The sequence below is a fragment of the Gopherus evgoodei genome, chromosome 9 (genome assembly GCF_007399415.2).
Source record: "Gopherus evgoodei ecotype Sinaloan lineage chromosome 9, rGopEvg1_v1.p, whole genome shotgun sequence".
Classification (NCBI taxonomy): Eukaryota; Metazoa; Chordata; order Testudines; family Testudinidae; genus Gopherus; species Gopherus evgoodei.
This window is the reverse complement of record NC_044330.1, coordinates 103,216,013-103,242,355: the sequence shown is the minus strand read 5'-3', so window position 1 is coordinate 103,242,355 and position 26,343 is coordinate 103,216,013. Positions and strand designations below refer to the sequence as shown.

General features: G+C 41.3%; 1 protein-coding gene and 1 non-coding gene across 6 annotated transcripts; both read right to left on the bottom strand.

The window, feature by feature from the left end:
* Nucleotides 1-41: 41 nt before the first annotated feature.
* Nucleotides 42-21,748, bottom strand: RBMX (RNA binding motif protein X-linked). 5 transcript variants are annotated; one of them, XM_030576655.1, is made up of 11 exons: nt 21,664-21,748; nt 20,173-20,295; nt 19,883-19,989; nt 12,726-12,897; nt 11,459-11,578; nt 10,980-11,094; nt 8,410-8,535; nt 8,233-8,336; nt 6,460-7,721; nt 5,471-5,557; nt 42-1,900 (listed from the first exon to the last, which is right to left on the bottom strand). In XM_030576655.1, exons 2-9 carry the CDS (start codon nt 20,279-20,281, stop codon nt 7,414-7,416), a joined length of 1,161 nt encoding a protein of 386 aa, XP_030432515.1. In that variant the 5' UTR covers nt 20,282-20,295; nt 21,664-21,748; the 3' UTR covers nt 42-1,900; nt 5,471-5,557; nt 6,460-7,413. The 5 variants fall into 5 exon arrangements, with proteins under 5 accessions (XP_030432515.1, XP_030432514.1, XP_030432513.1 ...); XM_030576654.1 differs by having other exon boundaries at nt 21,637-21,733; XM_030576653.1 differs by having other exon boundaries at nt 20,173-20,297; nt 21,634-21,725.
* On the bottom strand, nt 20,058-20,131 carry LOC115658153. Its single transcript, XR_004002186.1, has one exon. It is a non-coding gene; the product is annotated as a small nucleolar RNA SNORD61 (small nucleolar RNA).
* Nucleotides 21,749-26,343: the final 4,595 nt, after the last annotated feature.

Here is a 26,343-nt window from a genome sequence, read left to right as displayed (position 1 = left end):
GCTTAGCTGCTTCACTTACACCACTTTGCATCTATCACACATTCAGTCAATGTAAAGTTTATTAACCATGACACTGCATTTTCACAAATGAGAAAGATGAGGGATAGCATATAGAATTTTTGATGCTTGAAAACTGGATTTCACTTCTACCATGTATTGGCAAAATAAGCAATAAACTTACGTAATACAGAATATGAATGCTATAGAGACAACCTGGAGATGTACTTAAAAGACAAGATTCCATACAAACTAATTAGCTCTATCTTAGAAGGATCACGTCATTTATGAAAGATGCTGATACAAGGGTACTGATAACTCCAAGGATGGATTTGAACATTCCCCAGAAGTCCTCTACACCTCATTTTAGGTTTATGAAATTTTCTCTGACCCAAAAGGGAAAAATCTATTTCTGCTCTCTTGCAATGTCCAAAAAATTCACTTTAGAGGACAAATGCATTTTATGTTAGGTGGTAGACAACTCCCTACAAAACCGCCACCATAACTCATAGGTCATATTGTGGCATGCAATATGGAAGAACTCGCCGGTCTCTTACCCCCAAAAAAGATCTAAAGGTTGGAAAATTAAAGTTGCTTATGCAGAATACCCTGAAACAAAAATGTTCTTGTGCTTGCAAGTCCTCCCCCTATTGTGAGTGGGCAGTTGCTTTTGCTTAAGTGACTTGTCATTCCATTTTCAGCTCAGAGGGACAGTTTCTGCAAACTGTTCACTAAGGCTATCTACACTATAGAGTTTTATCAATGAAGTTATGCCACTTCAATTAAACCACTGTTGCGTGTCCACACTATGCTCGTGCCACTGGAGCACATCCACACTGGCCGCTCTTGTATCGAGAGAGAGCACTGCACTGTGCGTAGCTATCCCACTGTGCAACTGGCCACAGGGTGCTTCAGGAAGGATTTGCAAGGTCTCATGGGTCAGGTACAGAGCAGCATCACGTGATGCAGGTTTCTCAAGCTCATGGTTCCTTGGCCATTCTACTAGATTGCCACCTGCTTTTTAATTGAAGTGTATGGGGGGAGGGGGGAGTGTGTATAGATGGGTTGTCTTTAAATTCAGACAGCTGCTGGAATCAGACAGTCCTGAGGCAGGGAAACCCTCCCTCTTCCCTCCATGCATACATCAGCTCCCACCTGGCTCTGCACAGCAATTTCTCTTACATACACACCTGCCTCTATGTTCCTAGCACAGAAGACAGCAGCATTCCACATTAATGAATTACTCTTTGCTGCTGGAGCTTAACTGTCAGAAATTCCAGAACTTCCTGGAGCTCTGAAAGGGGAGGGGCACATGCATGCAGAGCAGAAGAGTTCCAAACAGTGAGCAGATCAGTCAGCACGGGCACTGATAAGATACTGGGGGAGGCCAATACTGGCAATCTAATGAACAGCAGCATCTACACTGACACTGTCGCTTTAACTTTGTCGCCAAAAGTGGCACTGCAATGTATACCCCTCCACGGTTTTGCTGACAAAGGCTGCCTTTTCTGGATAAGACTCTGCAGTGTAGACAAGGCCTAAAAGTAGCTCAAGAATGTTTGTTCTGCTGCAGCATCAACGTGAGCACACCCACACTTACTTCTTGGAAGTGGACAGTTAAAAAAGCCAGACAAAAGCAACTTAATTCACACTTTTCATCTATAAAGGAGATACTCCAGTCAGATGTTACCATTAGTAACCTTTCATGCAGCAATGCTCCAACAAGAACAGCTCTAAAATAGTAATTAAGAACTTTTTCTTCAAAGCGAACATTAACATCTGCACATGCTGAATGTGGCCAAGACCACTTTTAGAGGTGGTTAAAATCTGTGTTGCACTAGTTATCCTTTGATTTCCCAATATGCATCCATTGTTCCATCGCTTTCTTCCAGTCACTCTGTAACTGAGGAAAGGAAATGTGTTAGTACATAGTGTATTGCAGAACAATGAAATAATGCAGTTTCTTCTCCTTAAGTGGTAACTGAATACATTTAGGCTGAGGCTAGACTTCAAGAAGCAGAATGCTCTTCAGCACCCTTTTCACACTAGAATAGATGATGGCAAAAGCCACTAGGTTGGAACATTTGAGCGTGACCCAAGACATGCTCAGCTCTTGCACTAATTGTAGCTGGAATGTGCAAACGTTATGACTTACTGAATTAACTAAGACACAGCACAAAGCTTTCAGACCAAACTGAACTGCTGATACAACTGTGGGAACAAAAACATTAAAGTTACATGTCCATCTGCTAATTCACTCCCCGCACATGAAATGATCCGCATTTGTTGCAGGGAACCAAAGTCACTTGCTGATCATTAGGACCATTATGAATACCAGTGCATTCTAGGACAATCATGACTACAAGGAGTGATGAGTATATCAGCTGGATCATCAAGACACTGTTTATAAGAAAACGGTTTCAAGTAGAGGCAAACAACTTGTTGCATTAATGCCCATTGCAATGGTTTACTCCATTAGCACAGCTGCCATTCTTGGAGGAAAGAATTAGAAAAATAAGGCACGAGTGTATATTAAATCTACAGGTTGCAGCAGACCTCACACAATGCTTACATGTAACATCTTTTGAACTACAACTGGTCCAGTACACAGTAGATGACACGTCGAGAAATTTATTGACATAAGCATCAGCTCCATTATCCAAAACATTAGGAGTTATACTCTTGGCAATTGAACAACTGCTCATTGCAGTAACTGAATTCTACCAGGGCATGACAATTTTTGTAAAATATTTAACGTAGCTAGAGAATTACATCTATTAAGCCAGATGATTATATGAAAGATGAAGAGAAATGAGCTCTACCAGCAAGATGCCTTGGCAAAAGCCTGGCAAGCAGTCCAAGCTGCACCACTTAACTTGGCTCTTTCCTCTTGATTGGGGAATTCACATTCTGATCAAGGCTCTGGCTTTTTGTAACTTAAGCTTCACCTTCCCTAGCAGGAATAAACATACCATCTCTTCAACTTTCCAGTCTTCTCACTGATGCAAGTGGGAAAGACGACTCAGCAAGGAAAGACATTTGCTTCTTAATGAGGGGAGAGAGTAATTTATAGGGAAGGATCAATGTCTACTTTTGCTGATGTTTGTAAGCTTTCCTAAACACCGTCAATTTAAGAGTTTGTTCGCCCAGAAGGTTTGGAATTACTGTCACTGAAACATATTTAAATGTCAGTCTCACACTAGAGATGCACCGCAAAATGGAGCAGCAGTTGAGTACTTCTCCAGATTCTGCAAACCTACTCTGATTTACTTTTGATGGCTGTATTAACAGCCGTTAAAGCTAGGAATTTGTCTTCCTATTTGCCACTGGCCAAGATTTTTTTTGAGCCCTAGACTCAGATAAAGTTAATTCTGTACTAAACCTTCCATGAGAGGATTTCAGAACACTCGACAAACAGCTTTGTCATTTACCCCCATGAGGTTAACTTTTATAGGTAAGGAAACAAAAGTGGAGATTAAGTGGTTTGTATAATGCCACAAAAATCACCTGTAGCCAATCTGGTAATAAAACTGGGCCTCCCAGTTCCAAGATGGTCCTTAACCCTGACCCTGGGCTCCAGTTAGTGGTGGTTTAGCGCAGTGGTTCTCAACCAGGGATACACAGAGGTCTTCCAGGGGATACATCAAGTCATCTAGGTATTTGGCTAGTTTTACAGCAGGCTATATAAAAAGCACTAGTGAAGTCAGTACAAGCTAAAACTTCATACAGACAATTACCTGTTTATATTGCTCTATATACTAAAATGTAAAATATTTATATTCAAATTGATTTTATAATTATATGGCAATGAGAAAGTAAGCAATTTTTCAGTAATATATAGTGTGCTGAGACACTTTTGTATTTTTATGTCTGATTTTGTAAGCAAGTAGTTTAAGTCAGATGAAACTTGGAATATGCAAGACAAATCAGACACCTGAAGTAACGTGGAAAGGTTGAGAACCACTGGCTTAGAGATGTTAATACTAATCCTTAACGGCAAATCGAGATGGAGATCTTTTAATTAATTTTACTTTTCCAACGTCACATATTACTGATAAGGAATAGGAATGTATGCTGGCCAAACCTTTCTGTTGCATCCACTATACTGTCCTAGATATGTAGTGGGAAAGTGTAAATTAGTGCAGGAACAAATCCTAGAGTAAAACAGTGTTCTAAATTAATACTGCATCCTAGTTAGTAAATATTTTTCCTCCTCATATCAAAATAGCTTTAAGTAGTTACAGTAAGTTACAAAGCAATATTATAACATTCTGATAGGGAATCGAGCAGCTATGTAAGCCCCTGGGGGCTGTACTTTTAAATGACAATTCCAACAGAACAATAATGTGAAAACACCCCACACAGTAAGAGTCACACTGGTATGTGACATGCTCCACCTTTGTCAGCTAAAAGCTCTCCAAAAAACTTTCATAAACCAGTGAAAGTCACATGCACAAGGCAGTACCTGCTTCCCTATTTCAGTTTTTTTATAGCAGCACTTTAGAAAGCAAACAAGACAACAAGGTTTTACTGCAAGTTCTCTTTTAGAGTATAGATTTTTCACGCAGTTTCTTTTAAATGGGAATGTCCCATCTTTTTCTATGCTTTATTAGGTTTTGAGGTTCACCCAACATCCAAGCTAACCCACATCTTTGCTACTGCAACTGTTTGGTTGGAGGCTTTTTGGTAAAATTGTGTTAACAGAGCAATAATCCATCTGCTTTTATGCTTTTTTTGGGGGGTGAAGATATTTGTTTCAATGATCCTTTCATCCTTATTCAGTTGTCCCAGCACACTGGAAACATCTGTTCCTGTGCCTGCTGGGCCCTTGATTAAAGGGAATATGCACTGATGTGAAAGAGGTAGGTTTTGTTGTGCTAAACAATAAGCAAATGACCTACAGAACTTGAGCTGTTTTGCTTCACTTGTTATTCCACAGTTTAGTAGGAGAACTTCAACAAAGGCAAACTCAAAGATCATTAGATATTAAATTAAGCTTAGTCATATGATTTTGGAACAAATCTCCATAAAGAAGGTAGCACTGCTTAAAAATTAAAGCTAAACTGCAAAAGCAGCATGGCCATTTTCTTTCAAACAGGCTTATTTAGGCTTAGCTTCATTAGCTCAGGAGTAAATTTAAAGCTAAAAAAGCCAACTCAAAAAACAAAATAAGCATCCATACAGCAGTTTCGGCTAGTTTAACTACTCTTTACTGAACTCTTAGCCAAGCTAGTGCATCACACATAGACAAGGCTTCTGTGTATGCATGTGGTCCAAGCCCCTTCCAGTTATCCTTGCCACTTCCTAACCTGCTGAAGTATTCTGTTCAAACATCCTAAAAATTTTGCTTTCAAGCATAAAAACAGGCAGTCTCACCATCCCCCACCACACACACAAAAAAGTGAGATCAAAAGTTTGAGCATGGAAAAAAAAGGAAATGTCTGTAAAGTTACAATGCTATTATATAATTTACCTTTCCTTCTGTTACAGCTGCTGTCACTTATCCATGCAGATGTGTCAGAACTGTACTCAGACCATCATGCCTTTGAAGGTAATCAACCTGCAACAATTAAAACAGATATGACAGAGCTAGAACAGATTTAAAATGGTTATCCAACCTATAACTGTCCCGGTCCCAGAAAAGTCACAAGCTTGGGTTTGCAGATTAATGTGTTTCAAGTTCTACTACTTCTCTTTAAGTGGTGGAAGGTTCACTGGCTTGGAATGGACTGGAATGGCTTAGTGACAGGTTGCATGGCTTATGGATTCTCATTCCTTTCCAATGGTGCACTGCCATGTTAAATCCATAAGATGAACGGCAAATTTATTTTGAGGACTAGAGTAGTAACAACGTTTTTTTTAGTTGGAAGTCTTCAAGTCTACTATATTCAAGAGCATCTTTTGAACTTCATGGCTCTACCTGGGACATGACAACTCACCACAGGTTCTGCCACTTGTACTAGAATTTCCCCATATAATGCAGTTTCACAAAACTAAAATAAAGTCAGGCATCCAACTAAACGTCAAGTTTGCAATGGCTTGCTTGAAAATGCCCAATATCCGAGCTGATATATTTGGCAATCTAAGCCAATTCCTGATTTCATCAGGATTTTAATATTTGTTAGAAATATAGTATATGCAGCTTGTTTTAAGTGTCTTCAGTGAAACATACTGAGCATAGAATTCCCCCTCCCAACCCTACTTTGCAACATATTTTGTCTACGAGCTGCATTCTTAAACGCTTTAGTTTCAAAATTGATGCCATACATGCTTTATATCCATAAGAAGAAATGTTGAATTTGGAAGACTTCTAATGCTTTCCAGCACTGCTTTTCCATAAGATATTGTTTTAAATACAGAAAGCACTTCCATTGCCATGACGTACAGCATGTCTTACTGTACTAAGAGGAAGGTAATTTGGTTCAATTTTGACAGACTGAAAAACTAGTTTGCTTTGCTTACCCATCTTTGCTGTTTCACAGGCATTTGATGCTTTAAATCTGTTGTGGAATGCTGAAAGATTCACTTGTTTTTATGAAGTCATAAGCCTTTGAGAAGTTGGAGAGAAAGACTTCTTTGCTTATCTTATTTTCTCCATTTGCCTTTGGAATCAAAGATGTTCCTTTAAAAGTGAGACACTACACAGAGTTGCAAAAATTTGAAACAGTATGAGTAAGCATCGTTTTGTAGCTTCTTTGATGAATTGGTCAAACCTTTTATTTACAGTATTCTGTAGCAGACTTATTACATGTAAATGGTTTATTTTGGGGGAGAGGTCCTTGCAAATTCCCAGCAAAACAGTAGGAAGGCAAAGTATGGTCAGCATTATCCATTTGCTGTTTCTGGTTTAGTGACTGAATGGAATCCTTATTTTTTCTTTACACAAGGATCTGAAGAAATTTTGAACTGGGAATACTGTGTGATTTCAGAACCAAGAGGAAACTGAAATTATAGTGTGGCACATCCCCACCACCCTCCACACCACAAGTAACTAATTTGTTCAGAATGAGAGTTTGAATGTGTAGAACGATCCATCTCCATTTTAGATGGCTAGATGTTGTGTGGAAGATCTTAGAACTGCTTGTTCCATTCATGAGGAAAATCAGATGGGAAGTGTGGCATTTCAGGGAAACTTTTACTTTGAAAGTTACAACACTAGTACACAGCTCAACTTTTATACATTTAACATCTGCTTTTTGAAAGAAATGTTAACAATTTTGAAATGAAATTAAACATTTTTTTAACTTTTCCTCACAAAAGCATAAAAATCATGGAGGGGGAAACTTAACAGGCAACAATAAAAAAAGGTAAGAACAACTTTTCCTTTTAGTAGTCCTCTGATAGTAAAGATAGAACAACTTCCACTTGGGTTTGTGAGAAGTAATCTGTCTTGGTCCAAAAGTTTATGATTGTTTTTCAGTATCTGCTTCTGCCTCCACCCCTATCAGATCGGCTTCCTCCACGGCCACCACCTCTGGGTGCTCCGCGGCTTGAACTGCTGTATGAATCACGGGGAGGAGGGTAACCCCTTTCCATGGAAGGGGGAAGACCTCTGTCTTGTCTTCCAACACGATCACGACCACTTGAGTAGACATCACTTCTGCTGCTTGAATAACTTTCTCGACTTCCATATCCATCTCGTGTACTGCCGTAATCATCATAGCGACTGCTTCCACCATAAGATGGAGGGGGCCCTCGTGCAGGTGGAGCACTACGTGAGTTACCTGCAGGGTCAATGGTCAGGTAATATGGCAACACTATAAGTTATATATAACAATTTATATCTGAATTTACAGAATTGCTGTACTAAAGTTTACTGTTACTCTTTTGTATGAATTGAGACGTTCTTAATATAATCTGCCATGTTGGGACATTTATAGTAGGGGCTGTGTATCAGGCAGCGAATGAATTTAAAGACTGTTTGAAAGGACTGAAGACGGTGTTTATTTCAAGCAGGCTCTTTTGGGGGATATTCCAGAACAGCTTGTTATTTTTAGAGAAGAAACTCAGCCATATTTTCCAGTGATAGTTGCAATTCTGAACTGTAGACTTTGCTTCGTTAGGTTATGGTAATCATTTGATCATCTTGTTAAATAAACTAATAATTGCATTCTCACTTTCACTGTGAGGAGAAAACTGAGTGTGACATTCCCCCCTAAATGCAAGCAGCCTAGTAAAATCAGAATTAGGAAGCCTTTACAAACTCTGCTACAAGATCCTCAAATGGGTCCTTACCATAACTCTCATACGAATCTCTGTAAGAGCCTCCACTTGGATGATCTGAATAGTCTCTATCCCGTCCACCACCATAGCCATCACGATCACTATAAGAAGAAAAACTGCTGAGACTTACTACAAATCAGTGTTGTGACGGAGTGTGACTGAAGTTGAGAAAAATACAATGCTAGGTACCTGTATCCTCTAGAGGGGTACTCATCACGTGAGCTGGAATGACCATAATCACGGTATGCATAATCTCTTGGAGGCGGCGCATAATCTCTTGTATCCCTGGAACTTGGATAATCTCTACTCGAATAACTAGAAAAAAAGTGATAGTTGTATTTTTGAGGTATCATACAATCATAGGGATGGAAGGGGCCTTGAGAGGTCATCTAGTTCAGTCCCCTGCACTCATGACAGGACTAAGTATTATCTAGACCAGGGGTTCAGACCCCTCGGGGGGAAGTCACAAGGTTATTACATGGGGGGTCGCGAGCTGTCAACCTCCACCTCAAACCCCGCTTTGCCTCCAGCATTTATAATGGTGTTAAAAATATAAAAAAAAAAAGTGTTTTTAATTTATAACAGGGGTTCTCACCCAGAGACTTGCTATGTTAAAAGGGTCACCAGTAAAGTTTGAAAGCCACTGATCTAGACCATCCCTGACAGGTGTTTATCTAACCTGCTCTTTTAAATCTCCAGTGATGGAGATTCCACAACCTCCCTAGGCAAATTTATACCAGTAAATTAACCACCCTCATAGGAAGTTTTTCTTAATGTGCAACCTAATCCATCCTTGCTGCAATTTTTCCTCCTTCCTCCTTGTAACCACCTTGTATGTACTTGAATCACCTCTCCGTCTTCTCTCCAAACTAAAGAAACCTAATTTTTCAGTCTTCCCTCATAGGCCATGTTTTCTAGAACTTTAATCATTTCTGTTGCTTTTCTCTAGACTCTCCAATTTGTCCGCATCATCCCCGAAATGTGGTGCCCAGAACTGGACAGAATACTCCATTTCAGAACTAATCAGCATGGAGTAGAGCGGAAGAATTATTTCTTATGTCTGGTTTACAACACTCCTACTAATACATCCTAGATAGAATGACATTAACTTCCCGCCCCCGCCAAACTGTGTTACACTGTTGACTCATATTTAAGCTTGTGATCCAGTATGACCACCAGCTAACTTTCCGCAGAACTCCTTCCTAGGCAGTCATTCCCCATTTTGTATGTGTGCAATTGATTTTTCCTTCCTAACTGGAGCACTTTGCATTTGTCCTTATTGAATTTCAGCCTATTTACTTCAGACCACTTTGATTTTTAATCCTATCTTCCAAAGCACCTGCTCCCAGCTTTGTATCGTCCACAAACTCCGTAAGCGTACTCTCTATGCTATTATCTAAACCACTGATGAAGATGTTGAACAGAATTTGACCCAGAACGGATCTGTGCAGGCGCCCACTCAATATGCCCTTCCAGTTTGAATGTGAACTGCTAAAAACTAACTACTCTCTGGAATTTTCTTCCAACTAGTTATGCATCCACCTTATATTAGCTCCATCTAGGGTGTATTTCCCTAGTTCGTTTATGAGAAGTTCATGCGAGACAGTATCAAAAGCCTTACTAAAGTCAAAATATACCACATCTACCACTTGTTACCCTGTCAAAAAAAGCTGTTAGATTTAGTTTGACACAGTTTGTTCTCAACAAATCCATGCTGCTACTTATCACATTATCTGTAAATTGATTATTTGCTCCATTATCTGTCCACAAGCACTAAAGTTAAGCTGACTGGTCTGTAATTCCCCAGGCTGTCCTTATTTCTCTTAGATGGGCACTACATTTGCCCTTCTCCAGTCCTCTGGAATCTCTGGTCTTCCACAGCTTTTCAAAGATAATTGCTAATGTTCAGGTATCTCCTCAGTTAGCTTCTTAAATATTCTAGGACGTATTTCATCAGGCCTTGGTGACTTGAAGACATCTAACTTGTCTAGGTAATTTTTAAGTTGTTCTTTCCCTATTTTAGCCTCTGATCCCACCTCATTTTCACATTATGTTAGACACCCGATTGCGACTAACCTTTCTAGTGAAAGCTAAAAGCTAAAAGCCATTTAGCATTTCCACAGTTTGTTATTGTTCTCCCTCACTAGCATTGTGTAACATGCCTATCCTGTCATTGGTCTTCCTCTTGCTTCTAATCTATTTTGAGAATGCTTTGTTATCCTTTATGTCTCTAGCTAATTTAATCTTTTTGTGCCTTGGTCTTTCTAATTTTGTCCCTACATACTTGCATTATTTGGTTATATTCATCCTTTGTAATTTGACTTAGAGTCCTACAAAAAGTGGGAACTGAGTTTCAGATCACTGAAGAGGTCACAGTTAAGCCAGGATGGCCTCTTACCACACTTCTATCTTTCCTATGCAGTGGGATAGTTTGCTTTTGTTCCCTTAATAAAGTCTCTCTGAAAAAATGGCTAACTTCTTTTTTTCCCTTTAGACTTGATTCTCATGGGACCTTACCAACCAACTGGCTGAGTTTGCTAAAGTCTACCTTCTTGAAATCCATTCTCTTTACTGAGCTGTTCTCCCTCCTACCATTCCTTAAAATCGTGAACTCTACCATTTCATGACTACTTTCACCTAAGCTACCTTCCAATTTCAAATTCTCAACCAGCTCCTCATAGGTGAGCATAATTCTCTGCAGGCAAAATTAGAAATGAGGACACTGGTATTAAGTTTTAACTGTAATGCATTAACTTTACCTGTCTTTTGTACTATAACCATCATCTCTTGGCGACATGTAGACATCTCTTCGTGATGGCATTGGCTCTCTGCGTGGAGGACCACCATAACTGTCTCTTCCACGTGATACAGGAGCTTTAAAGAAGGACAATTCAGGTAAACCAACTGTTTAAAAATGAAGCAAGAATGCTGCAGAGGAAGTTCCTCAATGCAAAGTTGTATTAACAGCATAGCTCAGACTTATATAGGAGATCACTTTGCTATAGTCTGCATTCAGTGCAATACTGTTTCATGGCTCTGCTAGTCAAACTAAGAAACAGCAGTAGAGGAACATCTTTAAAAACTCACAGATTTGAAAGTTCTGCTGACATGAAAAGTCAATAGTTATACAAGCACAAACATTATACTAACAATGAATGTGATTTCAAGTGATTGGTGATTTGTTACAGGCATGGATAAATCCAGCCAACCAAAAAGAAACAACACATTAACTCCTTACCTCTCCCTCCCATTCCACTACTGCTACGCACTGGCCCTGAAGGTGCCGATCTTTTAGGTGGAGGTCCGCCACTTCGTGGAGGTGGACCCCTTTTCATCGGAAGTGGCCCCCTAGAAGAACCTAAAAAGATAAAGAGTAAGTCAACCGGTTATTTATATGAAGAACTAGATAAGCCATTTTTTATATGGCTTCATTTTAAATGTCTAAAATTTGACATGATTAAGCAGTGGCAAATCAGGACCACCAAGAGAGAGCAGAAGTCTGTAGGAGGAACTTAAGAGACAAGTGGAGAAGAACTGTAACACTCTGATCACATGCATGCTCCCTGAGATTCCAAAATGGCCCTTTTTTTGGTACAGTGGTCAAATCTGCGAAGCCCTAGTCAGGAATAAAAGATGTAGTGTGACCAAAGGAGGAAGGGCAATGTAAATCAGATTACATGGTCACATAGCCTAGATAATGCACAAGTCCACTGTTTCCAGATAGTGTGGCCAAATAAGGAACAGAGCAGCCTAAAAGCAGATTTGACCACATCCTACCCTCGAATACATGCAGGATCACTATACAGACCCCACAGAACAGAAATCTTTAAGTATTTAGGAGGAACTGCTTTCTGGCTGTTTTGCATTCAAGCTTCAGCTACACCGCAGATAAGGGGCCACTTGCTTCTCCCATTAAGAAAGCAGCTTGTTTCATTTTAGTCCAGTATCCAGACAAAAACACTAACAAAACCTTGTGTGCTACTCTAATGTTTTCTACATCAAAGGACAGCCAGTCAAATATCTCTCCTAAAAGCTACTGCTCTAGACAGTGCTATATTAAACAAGCAACGCTCAAAGTCTGAAGAATGAAGCTTGACCCTCAAAGGATCAATCTCTGAAGTCAGCAGCTATTGCTTATTGAGTTTGTGTCTTCTAGCAGTAAGATTGCAAATTGTTCATTTTTTTCCCAGCTGCAAGATGATTTTCAAACGAGGACACCAGAAAGCTTCCTCGCTTGCTTGCAAGGCAGGAGTTTTGCTTTCCATTTTAGTCCAAAGTCAAGCAGAATGTTATATGTAGAAAGGAACCCTCACACACTAGAAGGTTTAAGTCTTATTACCTAGCCAATAATTTGACTCAACTGCAGAGTGCACATTCTGTTGTTTTTAATTTAAAAATAAGGAATACTTTATTCAGTGGCTTGATTTTTCAGAAGGATATCATCACCTTCCAAATCTCATAGTCTTGCATGTTGTCCAAGTATAATCAGATATGTAAATACATACCCAAGTGACTCCCTCTTGAAGGTGGCCCTCTTGCTCCACTTCCGCCTCTTCCACCTCTAAGGCCCCTGGGAGGACCTCTGCTTCTTGGAGGGGGTGGAGGCCCACGTCTACCGCCACTTTCAAAGGATGGCTTGGTTGCTTGTTCCACTTTAATTGCTTTCCCATCTAATGACTAAAAAAAAAAGAAGCCGTTTTATTCAGTGCTCAGTTATGCTTCTATGTCTTAAATAAGCAATTGGGCTGGATGGACCATTGGTTTGACCCGGTAGAGCGAGCCATTCTTATGTTCAGCTTCACTGTTACTGGGTTTTTACATTATAAATTAAGTAGGGTTTGTAATTGTAGAACAGCTTTGAATCTTCAGAATGCCAGTATAAACAACTGGGAATGTACTCGGAAGGAATAAGTTCTACAGGAAGGTCCTTTGCTCCTGTGGCACTTAAGGGAAAGCTGCAGCAATTTCAGAAATTAGAACTCTGGTATTTTTCTGGCGTTTAACCTAGAACATATTACTTAAAACAGATGTATGCACTACTCTCTCCAGTTTCAGTTTTCAATAGGCCATAGGATTTTTATGCCAAGCTATAGCAGCATCAGAAGTTCCAGGGATGAAGCTTAAAGGTTTGTCAGCTGGAGCTTTTGGCACATGGAAAGATAGCTGGATGCATTAACTTGACGTTTCTGCTAAGATGATCAGCCATGAACTAAATTAAAGCTGGCATGAAAACTAAAGGCAGTTTTAGAATTAACACTGAACTGAACAGTTGATACCTTTATACTATTGCATCAGGCTGCCTACTCAAAAAGGTGACAATTTATGTTGTTTTCAAGGTCCTCTGAAACACTAGGGATAGATTTTTTTTTTTTTAATACAAGCAAGAGATTATTCGAGATCTAGATTTAAAGGCATGGCTCTACAAAAATGGATGCCTTGTTTGGCCATAATACAAGCTCAGTGGCTCAATATATTCAACAAGTAAACTCATAGCTGTTCGGCTGCTTTGTTACCAGCCTATTATATGCTGGGTTATCAAAAGTTTTGGAATCAAAGAGTCAAGAGTCCTTAAAGGATTTGAGTTTATCTATCAAGACTGCAGGCTCTGTGAAAGGTGTGTGTTATTTAGGTTTCTGCACATCTACTCTGCCCAAAACTCAAAAAGGACAAAAATACTGCGCTTAATACAACATCTCATTAAAGAGAATCAAACTGATTATTTTAGTTCTCCCTTTCCGCAGTTAGTGATCATGAGGCCTTCACTCACCAGTAAAGAGAGGTGTCTGCAGCCTGTAGGTGATGACACCCCCTTACCACTCACATCTTTGAAGCTTTATAGAAATTAGTTCCCTATGGCGCAGTACAAGCACTCTCCCATAGCATGTTACCCAAGAGTCCAACTCAGTCTGTTGGATACAAGCTGGAGACACAAATATTGGTAAACTGGATTGTTTAAGTTGGAACTACTATGACAAGGCATCTTCAAGGCTCATGGAAAAGCCATCAGTTGTCATGATGAGCTGAAATATTCTAGATATGGAAGCAAGTATTTTGATTGGTTAGTTTCAATTGCATGAGGATGCCATCACTTCTTGGACATAGTTTGTCTGAAGAGGTCACTAACAGACAGCAGAAAGACCAGAAGGAGCAAGCTTTATCACATGACCATTCTCTCCACCTTCTCCTGGCTCATTGTAGATTCCTGCCACTTTTGGGCCTTTGCTGTCCTGATACCAAAATACCTCTTTAACCATTTGGCATTGTCTACATTCTGAATACCTGTAATGCAAGCTTTAAGTGCCTGCTGTCACCTATTCCCTAATGTGTGGTTTTACTTCCCCGCATTACTTCTTTCCTATTTTTTTGCATTCTGTTCAATGAGAGCCTGGCTTACTCGGCCAAGATAGTATCAACTTCTGTAGCAGGTACTGTAAACCTGTGACCAAAGGCCAGCTACAAATGCCTGGGACAGTCCAATACTAGTAAGTTTGTAAAGATCTTAAGTGACTAATAGGATGATGTGCAGAGCCTGTTTTACCAGCAGCTAGTGAAGAAAACAAGCATTAGTGACACAAGATGCATTATTTTATCTTTGCTTTTATTTTTCCTACCTACAAGTTTCTTGTCTGATTCTAAAATAAAACAGATTTAATTCCAACTGCTCAAGACAATCTAAATGAACAATCTTTTGGGAATTAGACAGCTAATAAAATCTTCAATGCCTTCAGAGAAAGGTCAAACAAGGGTCTACCCTATAAAAAGGAGACTACAGCTGAAAAACAATTAAAAATAAAAGCCCTAATTTTAAAGCCTTAAAGTTAAAATAATTTAATTATTTCCCTTTCTTCCTGTGTCCATAAAAAGTCAGAAATTTAAATAGTGGTTACTACAATGGCAGCCAACAATAACTTTGTTTATAAAACCCCAAGCCACCTTTTACTGTTTAGTGTGGTATCAGTAGAACAGTAGTTTTACTAATACCTTATCCTTTGCTGAGCCCAAGACAGCCTTACGAACATAGCACATCCAATAGTTGGATCATGTCTTAAGCTTAGTTTCATAAACTATTTGGGGGCAGCCATCACCTTACTCTGCAACAAATACTGATGTTCAGTGCCATGGTTATAAGTCACACAGGTCCTGACCCAACAAAGAACTACAGTTGCTGGTGTAGTACCCACGCAGCAGCTGGGAATGGGAAATCAGTATAACCCTATAAAGGTGGACTGGGGAGGTTATTAAGTGAGGATTAGAGAATTACCCTTGACAACAGATGTAAAGATTGCCAAGAAACAGTACCAAGGTGTGCTATTAATGCCTAAAACCTTCAAGTAACACCACGCTAGCTAAAGCGAAAGATGTCAGTGGATTAGCTTGTGCATTGGCAGGCATTTATTAGACATGTCATTCCTCTTATACTGCTCATTGCTAACTGTTTCTCTAGTCTGACTTCAACTTCAATTAGCCAAGATGGGCAGGGATGCAAAAATGGTAAAATACTTTCATTAGCAGCAAGGTAACAGGTCCAGGTTCACAGCAAGAAATGAGCACTTCCTTGCCTTCTATCATAGCACACGGCTGTCAAACTGTCCTGACACTTTGTATTAGGATGCATCCGACAAAGTGGGTATTCACACACAAGCTCATGCTCCAATATGTCTGTTAGTCTATGAGCTGCCACAGGACTCTGTGCTACTTTGTATTATGTGGTCCTTGATTGAACAACAGAAAGGATTTTCAAGTTCACCTGATGGTGTGCAACCAGACACTCTTATTTAGAGTTTGGCTTTCCATGTGTTTTATTGACCATGAACAGCCCACTTTCTCAGACCAAACTGAAAGCATCTGCAATAGTTGGTACTAGAAAGACCTATCAGCCCACTGATGACTCTAGGACAGCCTTCAGTAAAATAATAAACGATATACCTAAATCACCTGTATTTGGACTGTATGGCACTACCAAAATGGGTGCCTTGTTTGGCCATAATATAAGCTCAGCGCTCAATATATTCAACAAGTAAACTCAAAGTTGTTCGGCTGCAAGGATCTCCTCCACAGGTAGGCAGAGGTCATACTGAGCATCATAAAAATGTATGACTAAGTGTCCTTGAAAGGTCATGGAGAGCACATTAACTATAATCTCAGGAAAACGGTACTGTGAACACCTACATTAAGACCATTTGGCAAATGCCTTCATTAGCAGAAAAGCCATGGCTACTGAAGCCTAGGATAGTTCCAGAGTGTTTATCTGTAGTGATCACCATCTATAAAGAAGCAAAGGTACGTTGTGAGCTAATCTGACTGCAGTGTAAAAGTATATGCTTTATGAACCAGTTTCAGAGAGAAAAAAATAAGGATAAAAGCTTGTGGTACTACACATAATTTGAACTCTGATGTAACTGTTCAGTTTCCTTAAATCCATTATGGGATGAAGGCAGTCTTTTCAGAATGACGAAGCATCTATGAAGTAAATTTCTTCTGTACTGCTTGAACATTTCTTTTGATGCTCATCCTTCTTAGAAAACTCAGTTTTACCCTGAATAGCGAATCATTTGAGGGATTTCTGAAAACGTATAGGAAAGAAGCTAGGAGGCAGCACAGGACGGAACTCAACCTCATATGGACCAAATAGCAGTTGAAACCCAGTGATCTGTGGTAATTTCACTCCACAAGGATGAGAATCACCCATCCTCAACAGAGAACAAAGCAAAGCTATCTTGACTCCCAGCAACTATCAAACTTGAGAATTATTAGAAGTGAGAGTGTAAAAGGCAGAATAACTACCAATCTGAAGTGTTGTGCTCTCTTTTGTGCTGTTTGGAAGACTTGAACTTGAGATGATAGAAAGAACCAGAAGTGTACAACTCCCACACTTCCTTAGGCTAGGAGATGGTCAGCCAATAACCTACTACAGATCTAGTTTAATCTTTTCCAGAGGTCAGGCTTGCTGTATCCCAATAATCCTGCACCTGGTTTAAGCAGCTACTCCCTATATAGAAAGCTTCTGCTGCTTTTGCACTTTAGGAAACCATAGAACCGAAGAGGCCTCTTTATGGGAACAAGGTAAGGATCTAAAGATGGAAACAAGGCTCTGGCTCATGGGAGCTTTGTCCAATAGAAAGCCTGGAGGAACGCATGCGCCTTTTCTGACCTAAAGTGTCTCAAAGGAATAGCGTTAGGATATCTTCCACAACATTCAAATGACAAAGATGAAGGAAGGATGCAATGTTGTAGCTATATTGGTCCCAGTATATCAGAGACAAGGTGGGTGAGGTAATGTCTCTCTCATCAACAGAAATTGGTCCAATACAAGACATGTCTCACCTATACCTTTTGCCTGTCCCTCTCTCTTTTCTTAAAAAAAGCACAAAAGATACCACTTTACCTCGGTTAACTATAATTGAGCTAGAATGCAGTGTCCAAATTTAAGCAGATGCAGATATTTAAACTGTTCTGTGGCCCAGAAACTAAGCAAGCTACTATTAAAAATATGATAAAAGTTTTAAAAGATTTTCCATGAAAGGTCCTTCATTTCATGCATCTGCAATTTACCATAAGAAGAAGGAATCAAAGGCTGTTGGACACTTCGGACCACCCTTCAGATCATTACTGGCATCGAGAGGGTGCTCTTACAACCCAAAAGGCACCACTTTATTGAGATTCTATCAGTTCAGTGATGCAGAAGGTTCATACTACTTTAGAATGCCCAGATCGCCTCAGATAAATAAAAATTAAACATTATATAAACAAGCCACCATTTTAGCTAATACACTGGGCATCTGTTCTAAAAGTTCCAAGTGTGGCCAATCTTATATTGTAATATAGAAGATCTAAAATAAGGACAAGCAATCACTTGTTGCAAGAGGAGTTTTAGAAAATAGTACTCTACACACATTGCCTAACGATCAAACCCTCTCAGCCAGTCATTAATCTCCAGTGCCTCTGCAATTAAAGCATAAAATTATTTCAAGCCACACTAGTTTAAACTGTATTTAAGAGGACTTTAGAACTGTGCTACATAGTTCTCAGTATTCAATAACCTGCATATTTTGAGGTAAATCCTGCAATAACAGCATCTTTAAGGAACTGTCTACAAGTCAGTAAAAGACTGCCTTCCAAGTCACATGATTGTGAACTTTGCCTCGGAAAGAGTGCTCATCTCTGAAATGGTGACACAAGTTGTAACACTAAGTTGGGCATGAGCATCAAGAACACATGTTCAAATCGTTTGACAGCAAGTCATCCTATAGCTAGCTTTTACTGTTTGTGTTCAATTCTCACTGAGAGACAGCATAAGGCAAGGATTAAGAGAGTTTTGCTGAAATTAAATATTTTAACTAAGAACACAACCAGCACATCGATGTCCCGTTCCCAGGATTCCATAGATACTTACTAAAAAGCTATTGAAACACTGCAAAATATAATGCTTAACAACACTACGATATGCACTCAAAACTTCAAATGATTGAATATAATCCAAATTGTGAAGAGTGCCAAATGACAACTAAAGAACTCTAGATATAAAAGATAAATAATAAGATCAATACAGGCTTCCTCAACTGCCTCACCAATGTGTCAATTGATTTAGAGGGGACATCTCCAAAGAAAAAGTAAATTCAGTCCTACTACATAGTTCTTCAGCTCTTGACAGACTGCAAAAAGGAGGGCTGTGACGCTCTGTCAGCAACAGCAGACATTTCCCATAGGGAAGGCAACTGCAATCAACTTTGCAATATCACCCTGAACTACATACTAGCCTGTGACCTACAGAGCAAAGACTATGCATCCCCATTACTACCCTGGGCCTTTTCACTTATTTCATAAAAAGCTGACAATCTATAGCTACATTATTTGAATATCAGTTTAAATGAAGCAATTCAAGCCCTTCCTATCATCAAAGGTTACTGTTCCTAGTTAAATCACCAGATTTGAGAAAGGAGCATACATGCAATCATGGTTGTTACTACTATTGAATGATACAGCTGTCAAGTCACTTTCCTTATCATGCTTCGGTCTGGTAGTGTGTACTTAGTAAGCACAGATATCCTTTATCCATCCTCTACAGCAGACACAATAAATGCTAAAAGACGTGAGTAACTGTCTCAAATTCCAACAGCTCTGTTTTTCTTTAACTGTGTATTCATCAAAATGTGTCAATATTTAGCCCATGGAGACTCCCATCTTTTCAGATTAAGAAATTGTATTTGTATCAATTCAGTACTGTAGATGCTGTTCATAATCACATTTAGACTTTGATAAGAGTTATATAGCTTTGGGCTTTACAAACAGATAGGGTAAATAATTTTTATGATAATAAAAAGCTAAAACACTATCTGAAAATCATCCTGATTTTTTCAAAGATACACAAAATTAGCTTCCCTCTTATTCTCACTAGCAGGAAGCTTTCACCCAATCCCCAAATCCTGGAACAGAAAGAGAAGCTTTAATAAATGCCACTTCTATAGGGGTAGCAAAGATTACATTTAGCATTTGTAAGTTTAACAGTAGAAAAGAAATTTGGTCATTTGTCACAGTAGGACTTATCTCTCAGATCTTAATACAAGCTTAGTTTGTAAATCACACTGCTATTAAGTTCAAATAATTAAGATTGACACTGCACTGTAGTAGTGATAGAACTAGCATGATTTATCAATCATCATACCTTTCCATTCATATCCCTGGCAGCATCCTTTGCATCTGCTGGGCTCTCAAATGTGACAAAAGCAAATCCTCTGGACTTGTTGGTTTCACGATCCTTCATCAAGAGAACTGCAAATACAAACCTAAATGTTATTCTACTTTTCCTAAGTCTCACAGCATCACCTACCCCTTACAATGTGCTCAGAACTTCTTAGAGGATCAAGAAAGCAATATCACTTCAGCTGATCAATGCCTTAAGATTCATCACAGCACAACTTTTAGTTAGCATCCATCTAGAAATTTTATTTTTACCTTCCACAATGCGCCCATATTTGCCAAATACTGCCTCAAGAGCTTTCTCATTTGTCTCTGTATTCAGTCCACCAATGAACAGTTTCCCGGGACGATCCGCTTCAACCATTTTGACTCTAGGACCTATAAAACATAAGTTCTGTTAGTGATACATGATGGCATTAGAAAAAAAAACTCTTTTTTGCCAGAAGTTGTAAACCCCAGAAAGTATTTCAACTCTCACCCTTCCTCACCATATAAAAGTGATTTATCCTAACCAAGTCAGTTAGAAACTTCAGAGTGAAAAAGAATTTCAGGCTATTTGCATGAAAGAATGAGACAGCTGGACACAACATACAGTATCAATTTGACAAAACAATATTCATAATTAGCATTCTAATGGTATTTCTAACAGATCAACCTATATAATTTAAATCATCTAGAAGGAAGACAAACATGCTATAAAATACAGTACTGGGATACAGAACCCGTTTTTTTGGGGGGGGCTGATGAGACCTTAATAAGCCCTGCTCTAACTGCACATGATGTAGGAATGACGTTTTCTGGGCAGAAGGAGCCATTTTTACATCCTATGGAAACAAAGCAAAATCCTCTAGCAGAGGGAAAGAAGCAGGACACTGCAGCTACATTTAAAATGGTGCAAAACCAAGCGCAGAGTACTTCGCTTCAGGCCGGTGTCGGCCAGTCAGCTCCTATGTCCAAACTCCGTACAAGCCTAGTTTGGAAACCATGGCCTGCTTTTCAACATGCAGCCCGCCACTGCAGCGCAGAGCGGAGTCAGCAGCTACCGGAGGAATGTGCCTACGCTGCCCCGCCCCCACCCAGTGGCGGGAAAAGCAGAGCCCCCGGAATACCGAGCCCCTGCGGCCGAGGAGAAGCGAGCACGCGGGACCAGCAGCCAGCCCACAAAGACAAAGGCGGGCAACCCCAGGCAAGGCGGGGGAGGAGCGTTAGACCCTCAACAGTCTCGCGACACTACCACAAAATGGCGGCCACGTTTGGCGGGGATAATCTCCCTACCGGAGAGGCGGGTCGGCTCAGGAGCTCAACTGGAAACTACCAGACCACGTGTGTCTGCCCGGCATCGGGCCACCCCCACCGCAACAAAGAGCCGCCGCCGCCGCGCCCCTCCCCCCGCGCGCTCACCCACACACCGCGAGGCCCACCCAGCGGGATCCGAAAATTACCCGACACCTAAAATGGCGGCCACCGCTCCTCACGCGGGTTGGCCACCCAACCCACGCGCGCGCACCCCGGGAATCCACCGAGCGAGCCGGCGCGGCGCCGAACCGCAGCCGGTGCCCGAACACCCCGCTCCAGAGCGGGAGGAAGCTTTAACTCCCCGACAGAGGGTCCGGACCTGACCCTCTCCAAAAAACCCTTCTTCCCTAGCCCTTTGGCGTCCTCTTTCCTGCCCGGCCCCGCTCTCCTCTCCCGCTCCAGTCCCGGCCGGCCGGCACTCACCTCCCGTTCCCGTCCTCGCGCACTGACCTGCAACTGCGCAATGAGAGAGCGAACAAAGGCGCTGCAGGCGTTTATATAAGTGACGTCACCGCCTCAAACGCGACGGCGGGACCCGGATGCAGCCGCCGGCCGGCAGAGGGCTCGTAAGGGGGGGGGCTAAGGAGGCTCGAGTCGTTGGAGGAGCTGGGGATAAGGAGCCTTGTTTCGTGTGGGGGCGATTGCCTGGTGTAGGGGAGAGAAAGGGCCCTAGAGCGCGCCTCATACCGCAGTGGGCCTCGCACAGACACAGCCCCCGCCTGCGCTTAACAATTGCATCGGCCTGGTGCGGGCCCAGTCCCTGCTGTGAATGCAGCGAAGCTGAGGGGGCGATTCTTCCCTGGCCGAACTGGGGATGTGGATTACCGGCAGCGGTGGCTCTCAAACTGTTGTACTGGTGACCCCATTCACACAGCAAGCCTCTCAGTGCGACCCCCCCCCCATAAATTAAAAACACTTCAATATACTTAACACCATTATAAATGCTGGCGGCAAAGCGGGGCTTGGGGTGGAGGTTAACAGCTTACACAACCCCTCAGGTAATAACCTCATGACTCCCTGAGGGGTCCCAAACCCCAGTTTGAGAACTGCTGACCTACCGGGGGGGAAAACCCCTTCTGGTGCTGTAGGAAACTACGGCTGCACAGCTGGTGTACCAGCGGTGAGTGGCTGTAGTGCAGGTACACCTGGACATGATGAAAAGCCCTCACTGACACCCAGTCTTTGTGTTGGTGCCTATCGGGCATGTCTGCAGTAGAAATGCTATAGCAGCAGTGCTGCTGTAGTATAGACACTAGAACCACAGAGGGGGTTCGTTTGTTGCTTTAGTAAATCCACCTCTCTGAATGCTGGTCTGCACTAGCGCTGTACAGTAGAACCTCAGACTTATGGACACCTCCGGAATGGAGGTTGTCCATAACTCTGAACAAGAGGTTATGGACTTCAGCCAAGGAGGAGGAGAATGGACTCCTGGTGGGGACAAAATAGCTTCATACATAACTTCTTGGTATAGCCTGGGTTTAAACTTTGTGAAATACATTTTGGGACAAAACTTAAGTTTATGCTCTGGCTGAGGGGAATTTTTAATAAAGTTTAGGCAAAATCCATACAGATTTTCAAGTTCTGTAAAGGTGGAAAAACATTCTCTCTTCTCACAAAGTTAATGCCATATTTTCCTCTGCCAGCTACATAACTGATTGGCAACCTGTGGCATGCAAACTGATTTTTACTGGCACTGTGCTGCCAGCCGGGGTCCTGGCCGCTGGCCCCACCCAGCCCGCTGCTGGCCGGGTGAACGGAACCCCCAACCAGCAGCACTGGCTGAGTGGGGCCGGTGGCTGAGACCCCAGCTAGCAGGAACCGGCAGACGGAACTCCAGACTGGCAGTGGGGTTCCGGCTGCTGGCCCCTTTCCAGCTGAGGTCCCGGCCATCAGCCCCACTCAGCCTGCTGCCGGCCTGGAAAACCAGCCGCCGGCCCCGCTCACCTCACTACTGGTCTGGGATTCCAGCCGCCTGGCCCCCTGCCAGCTGGGGTCTGGGCCTCTGGTCCTGCTGAGCCCTCCTGCCAGCCTGGGGTACCGGCAGCCATTCCAGGTCTCTGCTCCTGACCTGGTCCCAGCGCTCTGCAGCCCTTATAAAAAATTACACTACAGTTAACTTAAAAACTTGAAAACTTTGTATATTACAGTAATCGTTAAAACATGTAAAATGTTAATAAATACATAGGCTTGACTAAACAAAGTAGTTATACTTATGTGCCTGTGCTTAATTTGTGTTTTTGATGATTTACCTTCTAAAAAAATCTCGCCTGTCTTGCACCCCCAGAAAGGGCATCTCACACCCCCAGGGGATGCATGCACCCCAGGTTAAGAATCACTGCACTAAACTGATAAGATCTGCATTTTAATTTAATTTTAAATGAAGCTTCTTAAACATTTTAAAAATCTTGTTTAATTTACACACAATAGTTTAGTTATATAATATAGATTTATAGAAAGCGACCTTCTAAAAACATTAAAATGTATTACTGGCACGCAAAACCTTAAATTAGAGTGAATAAATGAAGACTTGGCACACCACTTCTGAAAGGTTGCTGACCCCTGCAGTAGTGCTTTGAAACCTGACCCCAGACCCTGCTCCATGCAGCCAGATCCCTGCGTCCACGCAGAACCCCACTGACTTTAATGGGGCTTGTGCTGCATGCAGCTTATTGTAAGATCTCACTAGGAATGAAACCTTCCAGCAAACACGAAGAAACGTGTACTGATGTGTCTATTGACAAATGTGTAATCCTCAAAAATGGCCATTAAATATACATAGTTTATTCAGAATTGTGGAAAGACTTGTAAACACTGCTTTGATGGAGAAAATAACTGTTAGCAGCAAGTGTGTGTAGTACTCCTGATGGAATTCTGTGCCAAAAAACCTAAAAATTCTGCATACCATATTGTAAAATTCTGCAAAATTCTGGGAATTTATTTAAACTGCCATACAATGGAAGGAGAACAGGAATGGGGAGCATAGTCAGAAACCCCCGAATCCCCTTTGTCTAATAATAATGTAGCTAGATTTGATCCTTTTATCTGTAGTTATTAGTCAACAAATATATGTAGCCTCAAGATAGTTAAGTCCAAAGCAGACTTCAAAAAGGTACAAAGGTATTGTCAGTAGCTACTGGTGTGGTGCTCTACTCTTGTTCGATGATGATAATAGTCGACTGCGTGCGTGTTCCCTCTGTATGCTGCCCTAGTTCTGCACAGATAGCTGACACAGCAAACCCCGAGAGAACCCCCAAAGACCACAGACTGTAGTAAGGTACGAAGGAATCCGAGCCAGGTTTATTTTCAAATGAAGCACAATAATAGTTTCCCGTAGACTCTACAAGACATACTATGAATTTGTGCCCTCTGGCAATGGACTGGCTTACTCAGTGGCGGGACTTTCCACTGCCCCCTAGGCCAGACAAAGATGCGCACTCTGGGACCTACTTTTATATAGTTACAGGACAGATGACTCATCCCTACTGAGGTATTGAAGTACAGCCCCTTGGCTCATTAGGGTGCTGTCTCCTCCTTTGATCATGTTGTTTCAAACAGACAGATCTATCCATCATGTTGTCCTTTTGACCCTTTCTTTAAGATGCACCTGCCTGTTCCTTGTTATCTCTGTGGAGCGTTCTGATGCTGTCTTGGCACAAGTTCTTCTTATTAGCACTTATGTTTGGATGCACCTGCTTCTAGCAACCCTCTTCTCCCCAACTTCTGTACGTGGGGCCTGCCTTTGGCTCACAGCTCAGCTTTTGCTTAGCAATGCCTGGAAGTACTTTGGTTCAGGCTTCAGGCCTCAGACTGGGCCTCTGACACAAGAGGTTATGTTTCAGGGCCGCATCTTACTACAAAAGGAATCTCACAAAACTTGGTGACTGTGCAACAAAATGGCACATGAAATTCAATGTTGATAAATAATTCACATTGGAAAACATAATCCCAATTATATATACAAAATAATGGAGTCCAAATTAATTGCTACCACTCAAGAAAAGATCTTGGTGTGGTGGATAGTTCTCTGAAAACTTCTGATTAATGTGGAGGGGTAGTCAAAAAAGCTAACAATATTAGGAACCACAAGGAAAGGGATTAATAATAAGACAGTAATTATCATAATGCCAGTATATAAATGTGTGGTATGCCCGCACCTTGAATAATATGTGCAGTTCTGGTCAAGCCCATCTCAAAAAAGATGCATTGGAAAAGGAAAAGATATAGAGAATGGCTACAAAGTTGATTAAGGATATGGAACAGCTTCCATGTGAGGAAAGATTAAAAAGACTGGGACCGTTAATCTTGGACAAGAGGCAGCTAAGGGGGGAATTGATAGAAGTCTATAAAATCATGAATTGGGTGGAGAAAGTGAATAGGGAAATGTTATTTATCCCTTTGCGGAGCACAAGAACCAGGGGTCATCCAATTAAATTAATAGGCAGCAGATTTAAAACAAAAGGAAGTACTTCTTCATACAACACACAGTCACCCTGTGGAACTCATTGCCCATAGGATATTCTGAAGGCCAAAACTATAACTGGGTCCAGAAAAGAATTTAGATAAGTTCATCATTGGATAAGTCCATCATTGGCTACTATCCAAGATGTTCAGGGATGCAACCCCATGCTTTGGGTGTCCTTAGGCCTCTGACTGCCAGATTCTGGGACTGGATGATAGGGGATGGATCACTTGATGACTTCCGTGTTTCGTTCATTCCCTTTGAAGCCTCTGGCGTTGGCCACTGTTGGAAGACAGGATAGTGGGCTAAGTGAACCATTGGCCTGACCCATCATGGCCATTCTCATGTTCAGTGATGATAAAACCGACTCATTAATGGTCATTGAGTGTTTTTTCAGTGAAGGCAATTTCTCTGGTGTGTTTCAGCTTTCTCTTCACATCAGTTTTGGCTGTAGCAAGAATGTTGAGTAATGGGGAGATCTATTTTCCTATTATCCTCATAATCCAAAATGGCTGAACTATGTTTGCTCAAACTTTTTAAAACCTCAAAACCAAACTCTTCACATGTGCAGAGAGACCGAGTCCATTTTGATTGTGGGCAACAAAAGCCTGTTCTCAATAAAGAAATTGTACAGCTGGTGCAAAAAGATAGAAAAGAAGATGGCTAAATTT